General features: G+C 39.6%; 1 protein-coding gene across 18 annotated transcripts in view; it reads left to right on the forward strand.

The window, feature by feature from the left end:
- The window catches only part of CLIP1 (CAP-Gly domain containing linker protein 1), a 72,340-nt gene that overhangs the window by 23,397 nt on the left and 29,239 nt on the right, over nucleotides 1-19,704 (forward strand). For 10 of the 18 annotated variants that reach the window (XM_030500776.1, XM_030500774.1, XM_030500777.1 and 7 more), the window contains exons 4-10: nucleotides 6,607-6,731; nucleotides 7,805-8,021; nucleotides 11,233-11,430; nucleotides 11,814-11,917; nucleotides 14,082-14,142; nucleotides 15,228-15,260; nucleotides 19,322-19,426. In XM_030500776.1, coding sequence (XP_030356636.1) covers nucleotides 6,607-6,731; nucleotides 7,805-8,021; nucleotides 11,233-11,430; nucleotides 11,814-11,917; nucleotides 14,082-14,142; nucleotides 15,228-15,260; nucleotides 19,322-19,426 — 843 coding nt within the window. The remainder of the gene's footprint in view (nucleotides 1-6,606; nucleotides 6,732-7,804; nucleotides 8,022-11,232; nucleotides 11,431-11,813; nucleotides 11,918-14,081; nucleotides 14,143-15,227; nucleotides 15,261-19,321; nucleotides 19,427-19,704) is intronic. The other 8 variants (XM_030500780.1, XM_030500781.1, XM_030500793.1 and 5 more) reach the window with 2 other exon arrangements.

Consider the following 19,704-nt stretch of genomic DNA (forward strand, 5'->3'; position numbering starts at 1 on the left):
TCATGCAAGACTGGTGGCTTTTTTGTGTATGTGGACTCCTTGTGTCTCCTTTCCCCTCCCTTCCCAATGGGAGCGATATCCAGGAACATGTTGTCCTTGTTCATTTCAACACAGGATGGGCGAAAGAACAATTTATTTATTTACCTATTTAAGTCTTTGCCTTTGCTTTTTTTGTGGTGGCAAATCACATGTGGCTTTCGTAGTATGGAATTGCTGTTGGGTTTTTGTATTGCTTCCTTTGTGTCTGAATGAGTTGAGTGAATGAATTGAACATCAGTAGCACATCACTCAATTATTAAACTGTTTTCTTTGGGAAGCGAAGTGATAGCTCTGTGTCTGAGTGTCTCATTGCACGTTGGCTCTTCTGCCCACGTTGGCCTTGCTTTTGAATTTGCTGGTCAACTGAAAGCAGATTGGGTAGAAATGTGGAGGTTTCAAAGATGAGTTCTTCCAAGTTTTGTGGGAGCAGAGAGCCCACTAGAAGGCAGAGAATCTAACCACCAATTTTGGAAAAGCTGCAATTTGCCTTCACAGCTTTTTGCACATCAGAGAATCCACATGATCAAGGTCTTGTCTAAACGCCATTCCCATCAGTAGTCACTCTGCATTTTTTGACAGCACAGTCACTCGACCATAATATCCAGCGCCACAGGAAAGCTGACATCATTAGTTCTGCTGTTCACAGAATTGCTGGTTTGAAAAAGCTGAATTAGGGAGAAGGCTTAAAGTTCAGCAGATACTCCAGCACTCTTTCAGTCATGCCTTCATCAAGTGTCAGATGTTCTGCAGATGTTTCTAAGAGGAAGTTGGATAATTTGAAGCTAAAATGTCTAATATCGGGGAAAAAAAGCCAGGCAAAAGCTGACAGAGGAGCCAGATGTTGACAAACTGAAACATGGCAGTTTTGTCAGACACATTTTACTTCCTTCTTTGAAACTATAGATTTAATGAAGAAAATTCTTTTGTGTGGTGGGATTTTTTATTGTTTTGAATACAATCTAACTTCAAAAATAGCTTTGGAATTTATTGACACATTTAAGAACTGGGCAATGGATGGCAAACACCTCCCAAAAGTGGGTTCCTTGGTACCACCATTGAATATGGTCTCCAATGTTGTTTTTGTTTGAGCCAGTCCGGTGCTAATACTGTTCAGCACTTTGATCCATGCTCTAGAAGCAGCTGTAAATCATTCCTGATGAAATCTCGGAGGAATGGGTAACAATATGCATGGAGCAGTCCAGAGGCACTTGTTATTTCACTTCCAGCAGGCCAAGCTGTTGGTTGCATTTTGCATTCCATGGCAGAGTTTATAAGCCTAAAAATGAGAGAGAAGCTGCGTAACAGCCACGGGCAGCTCTCTGCTGGAGAGGCTGCAAAATGACTCAAGCAAGAGAAAGTATCTTGCAATAAAAGATCTGAAGAACTCAATCTGTTTAATTTAGGAAGGGAAAAATTGAGGTGTCTTGCTTAAAACATGTATCTGCATGGTGAGTGTCAGTTGCTGAAGAGCTCTGTGATCTTCCGTGGGAAAGCATGATGAGAGTCAGTGGCCAGAAGCCACAGTAAGATTTGGTTTATTTCAAATTTAAATATGTTTCTAACAATGGAGTGATTAACTATGAAAATAGCTTGTCAGTGGAAGCATGTTTTCTGATGGGTATCAGCTGTGATCTAAAAACATCAACACCTACAGCTGAGCTTGGTACAGTTACAGGGTTAATATAAAGACCTGTTTCAGGAGAGCCCCAGGAGATGATCTGATGGTTCCCTCTGGCCATGAATGGGTGAACAAATCAATGAAATACAGGTGCTTTTGCCAGCTGGAAACAATTCCTCTCAATTTTGAGAAACAAGAGACAGAAGATTGTGATAAGTAGACCCCAGGTTGTCCAAAGGCAGGTTTTGATTGTCTGGGTGGGTTTTGCTTTTTCAGATGCTGCATGTTATGGATGCTGTGGTTTGGATGGTTCTGAAATACACAGTCTATGTGACAAACACAGAAGTAGCCAAGTGATGCTTTTCAAGAGTCACCATAACTAAGTGCTCAGGCAGAAGGGGGGACAGAGCAATTATTACTCACCCTTTAACTCTGCTCAACAGGTCTGAGTAAGTGATACTGTTACACTGACAGAGTTTCAGACAGTGGCTATCCTCTTTTCCAAGTGATCTATATTTTCAATGAGCACTGTTTAAATAGCAGCCTCATTTTTTAGACCATCTCTTGTTTTTTTCCTGCATTACACTGGTTTATTTGTTCCTACTTATACTTACCAGTCAAAATGCAGCTCTAAAGCTTCTCACAAAGTTTGACGTACTCATCCCGATGTGATTTCATCAGGAAGTTTGAAACTGCTTCAGGTTTACAAACCCATTTTGCCACTTACTTTACATTGCAGCAAGTTAACATAAGCTTAGTTATCATTGGATAAATGGAATTTCATCCCTTTTCCCATGTGTTTGACATAACACTAGCAAACTCCAAGCAGATTTCCTTGCCCCACAATGACCTGTAGCCTAACCTAGATTCTCTGCTGTGTTACTGCTTTTTTTTATTGTTTTGTGCTTATTTTACAGCTTGACTATGTCGAGTGTGGTAACTGGCTAAAAAAAGGCCTGGCAGTTCTTTGCTCTATTATTTAGTGACCTGCCTTAGCATGGATGAAGGTCATGGAAAACTTCTTCATGGTGATGCCCCATTTTTCCATGAAACTTTTAGAAACTTTCTAATTAACTTTTTCCTGCATCTTTTAGAAACTGGGCTAGTTTTTAGTCCTTCGTGCACTACTGGGAAATAGATCCACTGGCAAATGCAACTAGGGTGGTTTTGGTTTGGGGTCAGTTTGGGTTTTTTTACCTGTTTGGCTATCATTCTTATAATTTTCAATAATTTTTCTATAATTCTATAATAAATGCTCTAATTCTGTAAGTACAATTCTCTTTTCATACTGGTATATACAGTTTAGTGTAATCACTCCTATATCTTTTTTCCTCTTCAGAGCACTAAGTGTGGGTCTGTATATGTACAGTAACTTTTATGCATAGAAAAAGGCCAGGTTGGACACAGGGGTTGGAGCAACCTGCTCTAGCAGAAGGTGTCCCTGCCCGTGGCAGGGGTTGGGACTGGATGAGCTTTAAGCTCCCTTCCAACACAAACCAGGCTGGGATTCTATAAAAGCCTTTACCATACTGCATTGCAGAGCAGCACCTCACATAGTACTACCGAGGGAATAAGTGATTATTTTCTTAAATGCTTTCAAGGTAGGTGTGTTGTCACATGCAGAGTATTTAATTGCAGCTGGAGAGAAATATATTGTTTGGGCTTTATAGAGTAATGCTGATCCTGTCTTTAAAGCTGAAGATTTAGAAGGCTTTTGCTTGAAACTAAGAAAAACTGCATATATAGACCTTCAATGATGCTGTGTATGAGCACTCCACTGCCCCAGTGTACTCTGATTCCTTCTGTTGTTAAGGATGCCATTTCAGTGTTTGTAGGAAGCAGGAGTGTAGTAGCTGGTTATTCAAAGAACCTTGACTAGGTTTGGGAAAAAAACCCAAAATTCCTTGGCATCCTTCCTTGCATCTTGTTTTAAAATAACCCTGCTGCCATGGTTACAAGACGAGTCACATTGCTGTTTCTCCTGGGGATCTCATGTTGTGCATCCCCATATGTTCTCGGGATATGAATTCCTCCATTTGCTCGCTCCCACCGGGCTGAGCATATCCACTGTGGTTGCTGGAGCAGGTCCAGTGGACACTGGTCAATGCCAGAGCTTTCCTTCCAGATCTGAATGCAATATCTTCAGAACAAATGCCATACATTTTTTGCCTAAATGTGGAAAACAAGCAGGGCCAAGGTATGAAACAAAATGGAATGAATGCACCCAAGTTTAATGTGTATTATTCTGGAGCCAGTATGACTTATCTAGAGATTTATTAACAGTTTGAGTTGGAGGGAACAGGTTTTTTCCTGTCTCTGAGAGTCTTTGCATGTAGTTATGCTTTTCCACTACCATGCTTCAGATAGTTCTAACCTTGCTTACCCCACTTACCTTCCTGTGGAAAGGTTTCTCTGTGTGTGTTGGTGACTGGCTTAGACTGTTTATTACAAAACCAAACCAACAAAACATACACTTCATAAAACTGCAGTGAAATTCCTTGGTCCGCCTAAAACGTTCTGTAAAAGGAGCTGAGGAATCCCTCTGTGCGGCCACAAACCTGACTATTGTCTTTGAAGGGATGCTCCTTATCTAGGCTATTGTTTTAGCTTTCCTGTCTAATTTCTTTAATGGTTTTTTTACAGCCTCTGTTATTTAACTCTGTTGATTCAGGCAGCCAGCAGTAGGGAATTGAGTAGGGAAACTGTGCACAGAACTAACCAATCTTTTCACCTAAAGATCTCTCCCAAATTGATCTTTCAAGAAAAACAACACAAAACACCCAAACTTGCTAGAAAAGGAATAAGGAGAAGGACAACTTGGAAGACCACCACGGACTGATCCTGCAGACATGTGCATGTTTTTCTCTTGCACTGCTCAGTTAAATTTCATTCTTAGGTTTGTACTTCAGTTAATAATATTTACCCTCTAGAAGAAGTAGATTATGTCTGAGGGTAAATAACGTGTCAACTTAAGGGATAGTTCTTCCCAGGAAATACTGTTAACAAATGTTATATATATTATATACATTATATATTCCCTCTTCCCCACTGTCCCACAGAGGAGATCCTGTGACTGTTTTGGCTGGTTACAATCCTTTATTTCCAAGACACTACTCGTGCTTGTTTTTAGAGAGGGGAAGTTTGTCTGTTCTCTGCCAAGAACACCAAATACCAAACGTTCTACTAGTTACTATATTAGGCTGAGTCATGATAACTGTAAACTTTGTGTATTTTTATTCCATGAAGAGTAATAATTTGCTACAGTGCCACTTAAAGCCAGATGTAAAGGGGATCTGCAGATGAAATATTGTTTCAAGACTGCCTCTAATGAGAGAGAAGGGGGCTGCCACCTTGAATAGGGATGAAATAGCTCTGTCAGCTGTTTTATTTTAGGAATAGCAAAAGGGTTAATTATTCTTCCCTGGTTTTCAGAGGTTTGTGTGGATTAGGATTTTTTCCTCATCAGCTGAAGCCTTGCATCACTGACAGAGCTGTCAGCTCTGGGAAGTTGATGAGCCAGAAGCTAAAGCAAAATGTGTGTGGCAGCTCCTGTGCACTAGCTTAGTGCTTTGTGGACACTTAGTGCTTTCATGCAAGGTAATACCCTCCATTCCTCGATTCCTCACAGTTGACCTCTTGTGTGAGCACCTCCCAAATGTATTAATATGAATTATCTGATGTACTGTCATCATGCATCTTAATTTATGGCACAAGCAGCTTGTTGATCTTTAGTTATCCTGGGAAGTTCCCCCTGAAAAATAGAATGATGTAAAAGTTATATGAAATTCTAATTTACATTTTAGTGTATGAAAAGGAAAGTAACAGTCTTTGTGTTAGGAGGTTATATCCAAGCTCTGTGCCTAACAGAGGCTACAAAATATTCCTCATTGTGTCATGTGTGCACTGGAAAACACAAGTGGAAAAACCCCAAATGGCCCTAAAAAAGTCCATGTTGAATTCAGTGACTTTCCCAAAGAGGTTTTCATTAACATTTGCTTATTTTCATAATGCTGGATGCAGGTTGAACAGATTTTCACACAAATGGGGCACAACATATTGTCATTCTGACCTGCAGGAATCCTGCAGTTCTGGCTTGTGGCCCATCTTGGCAAGTGGCAGCCACATTAACGCCTTTTGCTTCTTCGCTTAATTTAATTCTTCCCTCCCCTGGGTATTATGAAAAGCTGTATCTTGCAGACATGGCGAGTCTTTGGAATGGCTGTGAATATTTAATATTTAAAGTTTGGAAACAACTGATTTCTAGTCTTATATTTAGGAGTGTTTGGGGTTTGTTTGGTTGTTTGAGGGTTTTTTAGTGAAGAAAAGATAGTGATTCTCCCCTCCCCAAGAATTCAAATAGCTGTTTGCATCTAAAGCTTTGCAGTGTTGTGTGCATCATACTTTTTATTAGTGCTTTTAAATGCAAGAGGGCTGTACAATGTAGTTTATCTGAATCATTCCTTAGGGAAAATATGAAAGGCTTTTTTCTCATTTCTTTTCCTCACAGAGTAAGTATAAGCAGTTCTTAGAAATCCTTATTTGCTGATAGAAATTTGTGTGAAACTGTAGTACAAACCTGTTGCATTCAGTACACTGGTTATACTGAGTCTTTTTAAATGTATTTTTACTCTTATAGCCATATCAGTATCAAGTCACTTAATATAATTGTGGTCTTCAATCATGGCAAACTTCCTGAATACCAAATTGGGCAGAAGTGAATGCTAGAGAAATGATATTTCTTTTTCTTCTTCTGTAAAGAATTTGGTTGTGAAGATCTACTCAACATTAAACCAAACTTGGAGGCAAAAGAATATACAGCTTGGAATAAGAACTGGTCACATCATTAATGTGCTTTGTGAACACAATTATACTGAAAAGCTTTTTCACTCTATTTGGTATTTTAATTTGGAAATGCAGTAAATGCAGTTGTGCATCTTTTATTGCTTCAGGTTGGTGGAACAAAAGCCGGAGTTGTGCGTTTCTTGGGAGAAACAGACTTTGCTAAAGGAGAGTGGTGTGGAGTGGAGCTGGATGAACCTCTGGGAAAGAATGATGGAGCTGTTGCTGGAACAAGGTTAGTCTATCATCAGATAGCAGGCACCTGAAAGATTTTGCATTTCTCTCTTCTATGTTGTTCTTTTAATATCTTACATGAAACTTTATCAAGGGAGGTAAGTTAGGCTGTAAACCCGACTGTCTGCTGCTGGTGGTGGGTCGTTAGACACTGATTTGAATTTTACGACACCTACACATCTCTGAAAGTCTGCATCAACTCCACATTTATGGGATTAGTGGATCTCTTCTACTCCCATGTGAGTTTTATTCATAGACTGGTAATGGAAAACACAATTTCCTCCTTTTTGAACGTCTGCTTGGTTTCTCAGCTTGGAATGAATGCTCAGTTAAGAAAATATCTCTAGGTGTCTAACAGCTGAACTTGAGGGAGATCTTCCTGCATCTATACCAAAAAAGCTCCTATACCAATAGTTGCCTCATTGTAAAGATTGAGAATGGTATAGCAGCTTCCTCCAATAAGTCACTCTTACAAAGCATTAATTCACATCACAATTTAACCTTCTGCCTCATTGGGTATAAGGAACAGTCCTTTAACTCATTAAAAAGAGGTTTTACAAGGATTGTGCCATCTTAACACAGGAGATGACAACTTAAAATTTTAAGTGGCATTTGTCATACTTAACCAAAGAGAGATGTTCTTTATAATTACGTATGCATTCATGTATAGATATATATACCTAATAAAACTATTTGCTTTAATTAAAATCTGATTTTTATTTTTAACTCTCTGCTGTCATGTTGTTGTCAGCTCAGAGGAATGTATCAAAGAGGAAGGCTGGGCATGTTAAGCTTTAAATCTGAATAGAATTTTTAGGAAGCAGAGCTCTGGCTCAATAGTTTATTCTTGAATTTCTGAAGTCTGATATTTTTAGGCTGTTTCAACCTCTCAGAGTGCCCTTTCCAAATCTAGTGTTCAAAAAAACAAAGACAATCTATTGTAGATGCCAGCTGTTACCCTGTCTTTTATACTTTCAGACTATTGATCTAGAATGCTTTGTGAAGCCAGACCATGTATGTGAAGAGACAGGAGTTAATTTGGCACTCTCATCTGTCTGCTTTGCTTTTTTAAAGGTATTTTCAGTGTCAGCCAAAGTATGGTTTGTTTGCTCCTGTCCACAAAGTTACGAAGATTGGATTCCCCTCCACCACCCCAGCCAAAGCAAAGACAACCGTGCGGAAAGTGGTCGCGACTCCCACAGCCATGAAGCGAAGTCCAAGTGCATCTTCCCTGAGCTCCCTCAGTTCTGTGGCATCTTCAGTAAGCAGCAAGCCAAGCCGTACAGGACTAGTAAGCTTCTTTTTCTGTTGCATGCTTTACGTTCCCAAGCAGCAATGAATCTACATGGCACTTGCCTGTGGTCTACTTGCATAAATTGAGACTAGAACAGATCTTGGAGAGAGCACAATATACATTTAATTGTGCTCTTTTTTTTCATTCAAAGCATGCATGAAGGAAGGAAATCTTAGCTAGCCCTGGAGAGTAGCTGAATGTTTGAATATTTAAGCTTACACAGTTAATTCAGGCTAACTGAGTTACTGCAGTAAGAAAGGGGCTTGTGATGCCAACAAACTGAAAAGGCATCGATATTCTCTGGTAGAATCTCCATTTAGTTGTTCATTTTTCTAGCACTGCCTCTGTTACATGGGGTTTGTGTTTGAGGATCTGGTATGCACTAAAGCTTCCATAGATCAAACTTGGTTTATTCAGCAGGAAGCTTCAAATTGGCTAAAATGTAAAAAGTTTTCTTTTGCTGTTAATGGGATGAGTCAGCCGGGAAATACAGAAGTAGCAATTGTCAAGTCTTTCCCTTCAAGAAGCCTCTTTCTTTTCTTTTATGTTTGGTTTTAATCCTGTGATTTCTTAAAGGCTAAATGTTGCAAAGTGCAGTGGCTCAGGTGAATTCTAACACAGTACTAATTCCATCTAATACACTTACTGTGGACTGTTTTAAAATTGTTCTCTTACATAAATGTCCTAATCTTGGGTTGCAGCAGTAAAATGGAAATCTGGGAAAGCTGAATTTAAAAAGTCTCTCTTTTAAGGCAATTGAAAGCATAAAAATAATTGGGGTTTCCTTCCACAGGCACCCTAGATTTTTCCTTTTTTAAAGGAAAATTTATGTACTTAAAACCAAAGTACATAAATACATCTAATGAGGAGATCACTGCTGCTGATCTGGAGCTGGGGAGCTGGCATACTGTCCCACTGACCAGCAGGTGCAGAGCAGAGAGGTGACTCACTATAGTCCTTCAAAAGTGGAGCAGATTACAGGTGGACACAGGTCAACAGTTGGTCAGGGCAGCAGGGTTAATACCTTATCACAAAAAGCACAAGGGATTTTTATTTGACGCAAACAGCGGGACTTTATTACTTAATCCCTTCTGGCACTTCTAGCTGCAGAGTGCCCCCTAGTTTGAAATCGGTGCAGTTACCTCAGGTTCAGGACAGACTTCGCGAGCTGATGGGGAAACATTAACATGGATCTCCACGTCTCATTCCATATCCTGTGATACTCTAATCAACAGGAGAGTACAGTTACACATTGTAAATGCCTACAATATATTTGCTTATTTTGCCTCTGTGTTGTGCCCCAGGGCATGTTTTGGGCCATAAAGTATAAAGCTTCTGTAATCCATTATTTCTGGAATTAAAATTGTAGCTTTCTTCCAACTCTTTTCCTCAGGCAACATGAACATTTGGTTGCCATCCAAGTTAAAGGGACTGTCAAAACAATTCTGACTCTTTTTGTTTAAAAGATAAGCTGCTGAAGAAACAAGATTTCCTGAAATCAGTTTTGACACAGCAGACTTCTCGTGCTTCAGTTTCTAGGAAAACTGTAACTTGTCTGGACATTGCTGGACTCTTACATAGCCTTGTCAATTATATAGGGCTGTTGCTGTTTTCTTCTTCTTCCTGTGTAAGAAAAGCAACTGTCAAAATAGGTGATGTAATGATTCAAGAGGGCTGTCTGATGCAATTTGTATTTATTTCCAAGTCTGAAGGAAGTTTATGTTTCTCTGAAACCTTTTGAATTTCTTTAGGAATCGGGAATTAAGTCAAGTTTGATATGAAGAGCTAGAATTGTTAAAAAGCAGTACATTCTGGAATGAGGGATCTTGTAGAAACTGAGAAGATCTGAAACAAACAATCTAAGCATCAAAGTGGAAGATGGTTTATTCTCTCTCGTGCCTTTTCTGTCACTTGATAGAGGATTTGCAGTGAATTATAAATGTATCATTCTGGGCTGTGAGTAGAAAAGTTAGAGAGATTGTTTAGCAATCATGGCAACAGAAGGGGAAGTGTGTTTTTGTGGTGCCAGGAGAAGATGTCTGCGTTACGCTTTCTCTGGGGGATGTTGTCCAATGTCAGCATTCCAGGCTGTATATGGCAAGTACTCTTCAACATTTTGATCTCAAAGGATCGTGGAGGAAACATGCTCCTATTCTTGGGCAATACTATTAGGCAGAGCTAAAGGTTAACATAACAGGAGAGCAAGCCTTCATCTATTGGGTTTTGTTTCAGTTAAGTCTTTAACTGAGATGTTCTCATTTAATACTTTCATTTAACAGCTTTCTCAGCTGTTAAGCTTTAGTCAGGCTTTGTGAGCTGTATTGGAATTTTTTTTTTGGTTGAGTTTTTGCTGTTTTCACAACTATTGCTCACTTTTAGTACTTAATGTCAGTTTATTTACTTTCCCTTCTAGCTCAAAAACTCTTGAGGAAGTAGAAGACAGGGCCATGCTGAATTTTCACTGACACTGGTTCCATTCAGTGGAGCAGAGATCATGCAAGGTCAAGGAAAACCATAAGGTTCATTTTAGCTATAGTTCTCCAGATGGATTCATTTTTATCTATACTCATTAAGTTTAATCTTTCAGATTTTTTTTTTCCCCCCAGAAGTAATTTAATTCCAAGTGATATGAACATGCTTTAATCAGATACTAATTGTTCTTCACAAGGTTTTAGCTGTAAGGCTGGCTTTTTAGGTCAAGGTAAACGCTTTTCATCCTGGATGTTTTATTGCTGTAGTAAAGGTGCCAAATCCTGGTTGGAGTTCCAGAAGCTTTTGATAGAGCATTTGGAAACGTTATACTGTTGCTGCTGACCCAAGATGATGACTCGATAACCAAAGGCACAATGTTTCTAACTTGCAGAAAGGCTGCCTTTCTTTTTTAATGCACAAGGATGCTTATAAATACAACGAGCTGGCCTTTGTGTGAGTCTACTAAGCACATCTTCAGCTGAGGCCAGCCTTCTGTTTTCACTTCAACCCTTCTGTCTCCTACACACTAGCTGCTGATTGCTACAAAGCGGTCTTACTACACATTTATGGCCATTAAATACTAGAAAATGAACTGAATGTTTAATTCAAACAAAAGGAGAAGGTAGTGTAGGTCACAGAAAGCGTTTGCTTCACTAACCCAGTGTTTGTAGAGTCTGGAGATGCCCCTTGTTTTCACTTGATACAGAATGATTTTTAACCTGTTTACTTTGTGAAGTTGACAGAAACATCCTCCCGGTATGCAAGGAAAATATCTGGTACCACAGCCCTACAAGAGGCACTGAAGGAGAAGCAGCAACACATTGAACAGCTCCTGGCAGAAAGGGACCTGGAGAGGGCAGAAGTTGCAAAAGCAACCAGTCACGTAGGGGAAATAGAGCAGGAATTAGCGCTTGTTCGTGATGGACATGATCGGGTAAGAGTGGTATCACTGTTCTTAAAATAGGTGCTTTAATACAACTGACTTAATTTCCAAGATTGTGATTTCTTATTGAAAAGGTGGTCTGGGAGTAAGAGGTGGTGGTTTGAAGTTCAAGTAGTCTATACCTGTGGGGTTGTCCTTGTGGGAGCTTTGGCTTGATGAGATAGCAAATCTGTTTTGTTTAACTCATTTTGTTGAATTTCTCTACGCATCTCTACACTCTTTTATTATGTACATATTTGAGTATGATACCTTCCTGTCCCTTGGCCCATCACTTTACCAAATGGTGATTATTGAGGTGTAGATATATAACTTGGAAAAAAAATTGTATATTGCCCAACTTAGTAGATTTTGTTCTTATTCCTCCTGCTGATTAGCATGTACTGGAGATGGAAGCAAAAATGGACCAGCTACGAGCTATGGTGGAGGCTGCTGACAGGGAGAAAGTGGAGCTTCTCAATCAGCTCGAGGAAGAGAAAAGGTAACCCAAACCTGTCTTCATTAGCAGAACTGTTAAAAACAAATTTTGCACTAAAAGCAGATGCTGTGGTGACTTCGAAATATGAGACTAATTTTGAGTAATGCAAATATGGGCAACTATTTATATGGTATAAAATCGTATTGCAGTATCTTAAAATTAGTACTAAAGCCCCCCCCTCTAAAATTTGAGGAGGGAAAGCCAAAGAAAGTGGACTTGCTTAGAGGCTATAACTATTGGTTATAGCTGGATTTCGTGCAATTCATTCCTTTTAGTATTGCTTTCTGTTATGAAGGATTTTATTCCGACTTATATGAAATTAATGGATCATACCTGATCTTCTTTAAACACTCTTCTTCCACTTCCGAATGAAAATTTTGATAATCTCATTTCCTGACAATGCTGGATTAGGAATTTACAGTTTAGTTCTCTTGTGAATCATTTATTACTGTTAGTCTTGTGCATGTAGGTAGGGTCTGTCTCTTACAGGAAAATCATTAAAGCTGCTAATTTTAATGCCTTTTCTTACTCCCTTTCATAACCATTTGAGGAAAGGAACTGAGATTAGCAACTAGGTAAAGTGAGGTTAGGAAATGAAATAACTTGATAAATTGTGGGGTCAAGGGTAGGTGAGGAAATAATCCAGTGAATTGTTTTGGTGGATTTGGAGTGCTTTTGAAAAGCAAGAGTCTGCTTAGAAACCCATTGTGAGTCTGCCCTGTAGGCCCCTGAAACCAGCCAGCTGTCAGCCTCTCTGAAAGGCCTGCCTGAAACTAGAAATCACGGATGAGAAAATGCAGTGGGAAACCCTGGCAATTCCTTTACAGTTTTCATGCTGCCTTTTTATGGGACCCACTCTAACTGTATTTTCAAAACAAGCACTAGAGTTGGGTCTGGAATGATTTGTATAGTCTTTGTGAAATGATGCAGTGGGGGTTTAAATTAGACATAAATAAATGAATGAAAAGGCAGCTTTGCAGCCCCTCGGCAGCCTGGCTGGGGACCTACTTTTGCTGAGTGCCAGGTCAGTGGGGGTCTGGTTTACCGCAATCCTCCATGGCCTTGAGCTCACCTTCAGCATGTTGCTAAGCAGCATGACAGTGCCGCTGTGTGTCTGCTGCCCCTTCACCCAAGTGATGTCCTGCAGCCAGGAAAACATTTCACCCCCTCGGCAGTGCAATATTTCTCCTTCCTCCTCACCACTCCAGGCTTATTTACCTTCAGAGTTCTCTGTAATACGCATTCAGGTCAGTCTCCGCAGTGACTTAAAGTCAAATAATCTTTAATTCAGTTTCCCAAAGCACAGTGGTGAGACCCTCTTCCAGTAATAAGTTTTTACTGTCCTTTATTTTAGACATCCATCACTTGTAACTCTCTTTGATGCAATGATTTCTGCATCTGTCAGCCAAGCTGCGGGCGCCAGCAGTGTGTGTAATTCAAAGCAAAGATGTGCTTGTCTTTCCCTTTGCAACATTTTACAGTGCTGAAAGGATCAAGGGGAAAAGGAGGAGATCTGGCCCCTTGCTCATTGGGTATACTAGAGTCATGGGAGGGAAGAAATGGCTTTTTACAAACTTAATTCTGAGTCAGATACTAGCTTCTCACCTCTGTCTTCTCATTCCAAGACTCCTGTACGGGCAAGACAAGTCAGTGTTCTTGCTTGCACAGCCATTCTGCATCTTGCAGTTCATTCTGACAAGTGACGTGTGTCTATGCTAGAGTTCTGATGCAGGTTGACCAGTGCACTTCCAAAAAGCCCATGGGTTTCTTGGATGTGTCCTGACTTCCTGACTGTTTGTTAGGCAAGTGGTAGAACATACAGAATGTGAGATTAAACTGTTCATTTAGGTCACCTCTTTTGAGGATATGCAGAATGAGAGAATCAATGATGACTTAAAGGTTTTCTTTTTAACTTGTCAGAAAATGCAACAAAATTCTTTATAGAGCTCCAGGAAGACTGATGCCTGCCTTGGTCAGTGGTTGTGTTTTAAAGACAGCGGCTTTCCTTCATTCTGATACTTCCTGTGAGAGATTTCTCCTTAATGTTTCTGGCAGTTTGCTGGTGCAACCAGAATGATGTCACTGTAATTCTGATTTCCACTGAAAAGAAAGCTTGAAAGTGTTTTTCTTTCAAAGTTACCTGAATTTTAATGAGTTCTCCCCACAGGAAAGTTGAAGATCTTCAGTTCCGTGTGGAAGAAGAATCCATTACCAAAGGAGACCTAGAGGTAAAATATCTCCAGCTTTGTAAATGAGATATATAGTAGGATGCAGAACTGCATTGAGTTCAGATTAAGTGTACTGTTCTCTAGAAGAGAAAGGCTAGAATGAGTAATAAACGCAATACTGGTCCAAGCAGATGCAAATCACATGAAAATGATGCCCGGTTCTGCAGTCCCTGAGTAAGCTGTTCTGAAACTATGGGATTGCACCCTTCATTGCTACACACTTCAGCAAGGGTTGTGCTGTGGAATGGCTGTAGTTGTTTAGAGTAATTAAATTAATTAATAGAAAATTTTACCTTTTGATATTAAAAGTAATGACCAACAAAAATAATATTGAAGTTATGAAATGCGAGTTAATTTTATGCCTTTGAAAATTAATACCAAAGACCAATCCTGTTTGTCTTCAATCAATTTTTTGAATAATCTCAGATTTCCTTAGGGAAGATTAACAAAGAATTTTGTCCTTTGTCATTGCACACAAAACCTACACAGCCATTAATGTGTGCACTTTTTATCTTTGTACTGTTTGTATATCTAATGTTGGGCTGAAACAGGGTGTTATTATACAATCAGAATAGAACGTATTTAATGATTACTCTCAGATATTTGGACATTGCCAAGTTTTATCCCAAATTTCAAGTTAATAAGCAAGATACTTTTTAGTTCCCTCTGTTGTCTAATCAGAAAAACATTAGAACTCCTTGCACAGCATAAAGTACAAACTTCATTAACTTGTGTTCCTGTGAACCGTTTACGATTGCGGTGCTAGCCTTATGAAAATTACTCATTTCATATAACATTTCTTTTATTTTAGTCTTCCATTCATTTTAAGATACTTATCTAGACTCTTCATAGAATGCTCCTTTTATTGTTCAGTCCATGGATAATTTTAAGCTTTTCTTTTTTGTTAAATCAGTCGGTAGTCGTGGCAAACCAGCTTAAAGACTCTGGTTTGTCAAGCTGCGTAACTTCAAGAGTTTAAACTGAATCTGAGACAATGAACTGTATCCTGTTGTTTGTTGGAATGACAGTGCTGAGTCTGCAGGTGAAATATTTTTGTTTGTTTGTTTCTTTAATTTTACTGATAGCGAAAGAGGCAGATTTCGGAAGACCCAGAAAATGTAAGAGGGCACTTAAGTGTGCGGAGACATCCCATGTTAACAGATTGTGTGCAGAAAATGCTTATACTTATTCACTAACTGCATAATCTGTTATTGAAACATTGACTGTAGTATCTGTGTGCATGTTGCTTTCAGAGCAATTACAACATCTATTGAAAAGAATGTGTGTAATGACTAAACGTTGTAATCCCCATTAACTGGAGAGAGGGCGAATGTGTCCTTAGAATTCTCTAGGGTCAAAAACCTTGAAGCTACCTGAAGAGTAGGAGCTTGTAGGAAAGGACTGTCCAGGATCTGGAAACATCTTTCATTTAAATGTTCTTGTCACAAAATTTTAGTTCTTGTCACAAAATCCTGCGTGCTTTCCTAGGAGCTCCTACTGCTCTTCAGTGGATGCCGTATGCAATTAGCTGGTTATTTTTTCTGAGGAAGAAAGTCAGTATGTTCCTCACCTCCCCTGGTTTATTTCCCTTTTTTTTGCTGGCATGAAATGCTAAGGGGAGAGGTGGTAAAAAACCAGTGTGCAAAGCTGTCTGATTTTACCGCATCTTCATAGCTTCTCTTTGAATTATGTAGGAAAAATACGTGTTACAGGATAACAGAAATTGCCTTACAAGACGTTTAAGCAGCCCTCTTGCCTCCATAGCTCAGAATAGTGGAATTTAAAAGCCCTCTCTTTGATTGGACTCAGGAAAACGTATCCCAGGCTGCCTCCTCTGCTGCATCCCCAGCCAGGTTAGGAAGTTCTCGAGACTAAAACTGATTTCCTGCTGTGCATTCTTAGGTGTTCCTTTTGCGAAGCTACTTCAGCGATCTGGGTCTCCTCTAGTCTTCCAATCAGGCTGACGGTGTGTTAGAAGTAAATCTGCATGTGCCCTTCCTTTCTCTTGTTTTGTGCACTCCTTGTTTAATCCTATCTTTATTCCTGATTCCCCTGTTCTAATTTTTCCATTAAAAACGGGCATCTTCCCTCTCTAAAGGAGAGAAGTGGGTGATCACTTAGTTTCTAGGCTAATCCTCCATGATCTCAGTCGTGTTCTGTGATTGTTATCCCAGCACGAAGGGACTGAAGGTCATCTTGCCCCTATCCTAGAACCGATTATCAGCATTTATGGCTTCAGCACAATTTCACAGCGTGACCTATAGATGGAGAACTTAACAGAGAGGTTTATTTCAAGGTGAAGGAGTAGCTGGAATACACAGGTGCTGAAAATAGCTGGTGACTCGTCTCTGAACTTTATTGGAGTGGGATAAGGTTCAAAGCAGCGTAAGGCTCGTCCCATTTTCCCATCACTCTTAATCTAATTGTGAGGGTTTGGTGAAGATGCTTCCTTTCTTCGGGGGGGGAGGGTCTTTTCTGTTTTTCTTCTCCATCCAAATTAAGATTTACAATCAGATTCTTTTCTTCTTTTTGTAGTACTCTGCTCTTCTCAGTTTACTGTCCTCTGGGTTTCCTCAAGGAGAAACAGAAATCATTTTGACATCTCTCTCTATAGATGATCAGAAGAGAAATTTGAGTGGTTCAAAATTTTGCAGTGATTTTTACCTCGGGGAAACTGGAACCTGTCCCTTGGAAATCAGACTTGTTTAAAGATAATCCCTCATGCCCTAAATGGGGGAAAAGGTGTCCAGCAAAGATCTCTGGAGTGGTTTTTTTCTAATCTTTTATTTCCATTTTGGTAGGATTTTAACTTATTTCCCTTTGTAATATAGAAGAGATTGGATTGAAAAAACTCAAACCAGTGATGGTGTAGCTGATCTTTGCAGTAGTAAAGCAATGTCTATAAAATAAATGATCAAAGTGTTCTGGGGTTTATGTAGCATTGCAAAATATGCTGCCTTAGGTTGTTCTGAGTCATGCAGGGAGAATCCTGCAACCATCAGGTTTGGTTTTTAATAGATTTCATTGGTGAATTAGAGCAAGGAAGGTATGAATGTTCAATATTTTACAATAGATTACCTTTGAAACTTAAAATTTTGTTGTGGATCAGAACTAACACTAACTTGTCTGAGAGGACATTGAATTACAGCTACTTATAGAATATTGTTACTCCTGTAGAGAACTTGGTTCTATTTTCAAAGGCCGTGCGAGGCAAAACCAGTAATTTCTATTCTCATGGGGTTTTTCCCCATATACACTGAAGATCTTCCACTGGGAGAGACACAAATCTGCTATGGAATTTCAAAAAATAGACACATCTAAGAAGCAACTTTGAGTGTTTGTGGATTTTAGTATCTTGGACCTAGTCACTACATAGTACCACAGCCAACTGTTTTCAGCTGGAAGAATGTTTAAAAGTAAAACCACCAGATGTCTGCATGCTTTTGGGGAAGAAGATAACTTGATGCTGTCAGAGGAATACTGTGTCTGGAGGAGAACAGGCCTGAAGCGTACATAACGAGGCTCATCCCCATCCCACTTGCTCTGCAGAGACTTCATAAGATCTTTAACTGCTGTGGCTGGTTTGGAGGCAGTGCTAATCAGCTTGTCACTCTGTAAATAACACAGGGATTTTTACATATCATATGGCAAAGATCAGGGAAGCAGCAGTGTCCTGCCAGCTGTGCACACAGTGCTGTGGCTTTGGAATTCTTCGTGTATTTTCCTGCCTTTTCAGGTTCTTTCAATCCAGTGTTCACTGGACAGCTCTTTAGGCTGCAGGACTCTCTTCTGTTAATAGTAGTTCATAGGGTTTGGGGGTTACTTTGTTACTCCACAGTAAATTAACTGTGGCTTTCATCAAGATTGATGGATACAACTTCTTCAGTTAATAAACCCACCTTCAACTTCATCTAGTCTTCTTCCAGACACCCACCTTATTCTCATTGTGGGCAAGCCCTGAAAAGCTGCTCTTTTTGGAAAGGAAAGTGTGAAGCAACAAAAGACTTTCATAATCCTTTTCACTTGGATTGTTCAGTAAATTTCATCTAAGTGACCTGTCAAGACTGACACAACACTTGAATCTCAGCACTTCAGAAAAAGGTGTGGCACTTCCTTCTTTCTTACCTCTTCAGGTTTCTTTTCTCTCCCTCACTCCCCACTTAAGAGGTTCAGGTCAGATTTGAACTACCTGCTGGACTTAACCTGCATCTGTCAAACTTCAAGCACTCTTAAAAGCCTCTGGGAGTATCTGGGTCTCAAGCCAGAATATCCAATATTCTGTGTTCCTGCTGAGAATTGTACCTGTTTGTAAGCAAAAGGCAGAAGGTAGCTGCTCACTTACATTCCTCTGCTTCCTGCTTCTCTTTAGGAACCTGTTAGAATTACAGATATCTTCTTTTTCCTTTCCTTACTCCCACATCTGTTCAATGTATTTAGACTTCAGTAACTATAAAGCAACCAGACTGATTCACTTCTTTACCTGGTTTTGCAGAATCTTACTTGTTGCTTGTTTTCATCCTGAAAGAGGAGGAGTGAGGGAAACTAGGAGAGTTCTGCAGTTACAGGCAGCCATTCTCTTCTATTCAAATAATTCATATACAGTGACAAATGAGCCTTAATGTTCCCAGGTCTTTGCCAAAAGGATTTTTTTAAGCCTGAGACTTGAGATACAGCTACTGTTAAAAAAAAGTGTTGTCACATGAGCTTCAGTGGTGAGTTTTTGACCCCTGGTTCATAACTAAATCATAAAATAAGCCCAATACATTAGAGAAAAAAGTTAGTAGGGTGACAAGGAGAGGGTTTTACCATCCTGTTAGAACAGGTATCGAGATATATACACATATATATATTTTTTACATAACTGCTCTAATTTGTGCTGAAAACTTCATGTACTGATAAATAACTTCTACTCAGCTGCATGGAACTTTTTTGTTCATATTTCTTCGTTTGTGATTTATTTTTTTTCCATTTTCTATGTTTTTTACATGTCAGTCCATTTACACTCTCAGTCCATCTTCCTCATCCGTAGCATTTCCCTGTTCATTTTATCCACTGCATCTTCTCTGCTCATCGTTGGTAGAAGATTCTGGCAGCACGGCCTGCATGTGGCTCCCTCCTCTTGTGCTGGCATGTGATGGTGGCACCGTTGTGTTCTCTTCCTTTCCCTTTTTACTAACAGACGCAGACCAAACTGGAGCATGCCCGCATTAAGGAGCTTGAACAGAGCCTGCTCTTTGAAAAGACCAAAGCTGACAAACTCCAGAGGGAGTTAGAAGACACTAGGGTAATGGTTTTCACTGTTTGAATAACAAGACTGATTTGTGTTGTGGAAGATTTCTGATGACGCGCTCTGCTGGGTATAACACATGCTGAAACACATCCTTGCTCCTGCCATGATCAGTGCCTGCTATAGGTATAGCTGGAACACTTTAAAAAGTAGCATGAATTTTGAGCTTCAGTGGTGTGTGTGTGCATATGCCTGTATCTGTATACTCATTTCTTCAGAAGAATTCAGGTAAGATGTCTTAACTGCAAAATTGATACTTGAATCCAAGTCAAAAG

The sequence above is a fragment of the Strigops habroptila genome, chromosome 11 (assembly GCF_004027225.2).
Source record: "Strigops habroptila isolate Jane chromosome 11, bStrHab1.2.pri, whole genome shotgun sequence".
NCBI lineage: Eukaryota > Metazoa > Chordata > Aves > Psittaciformes > Psittacidae > Strigops > Strigops habroptila.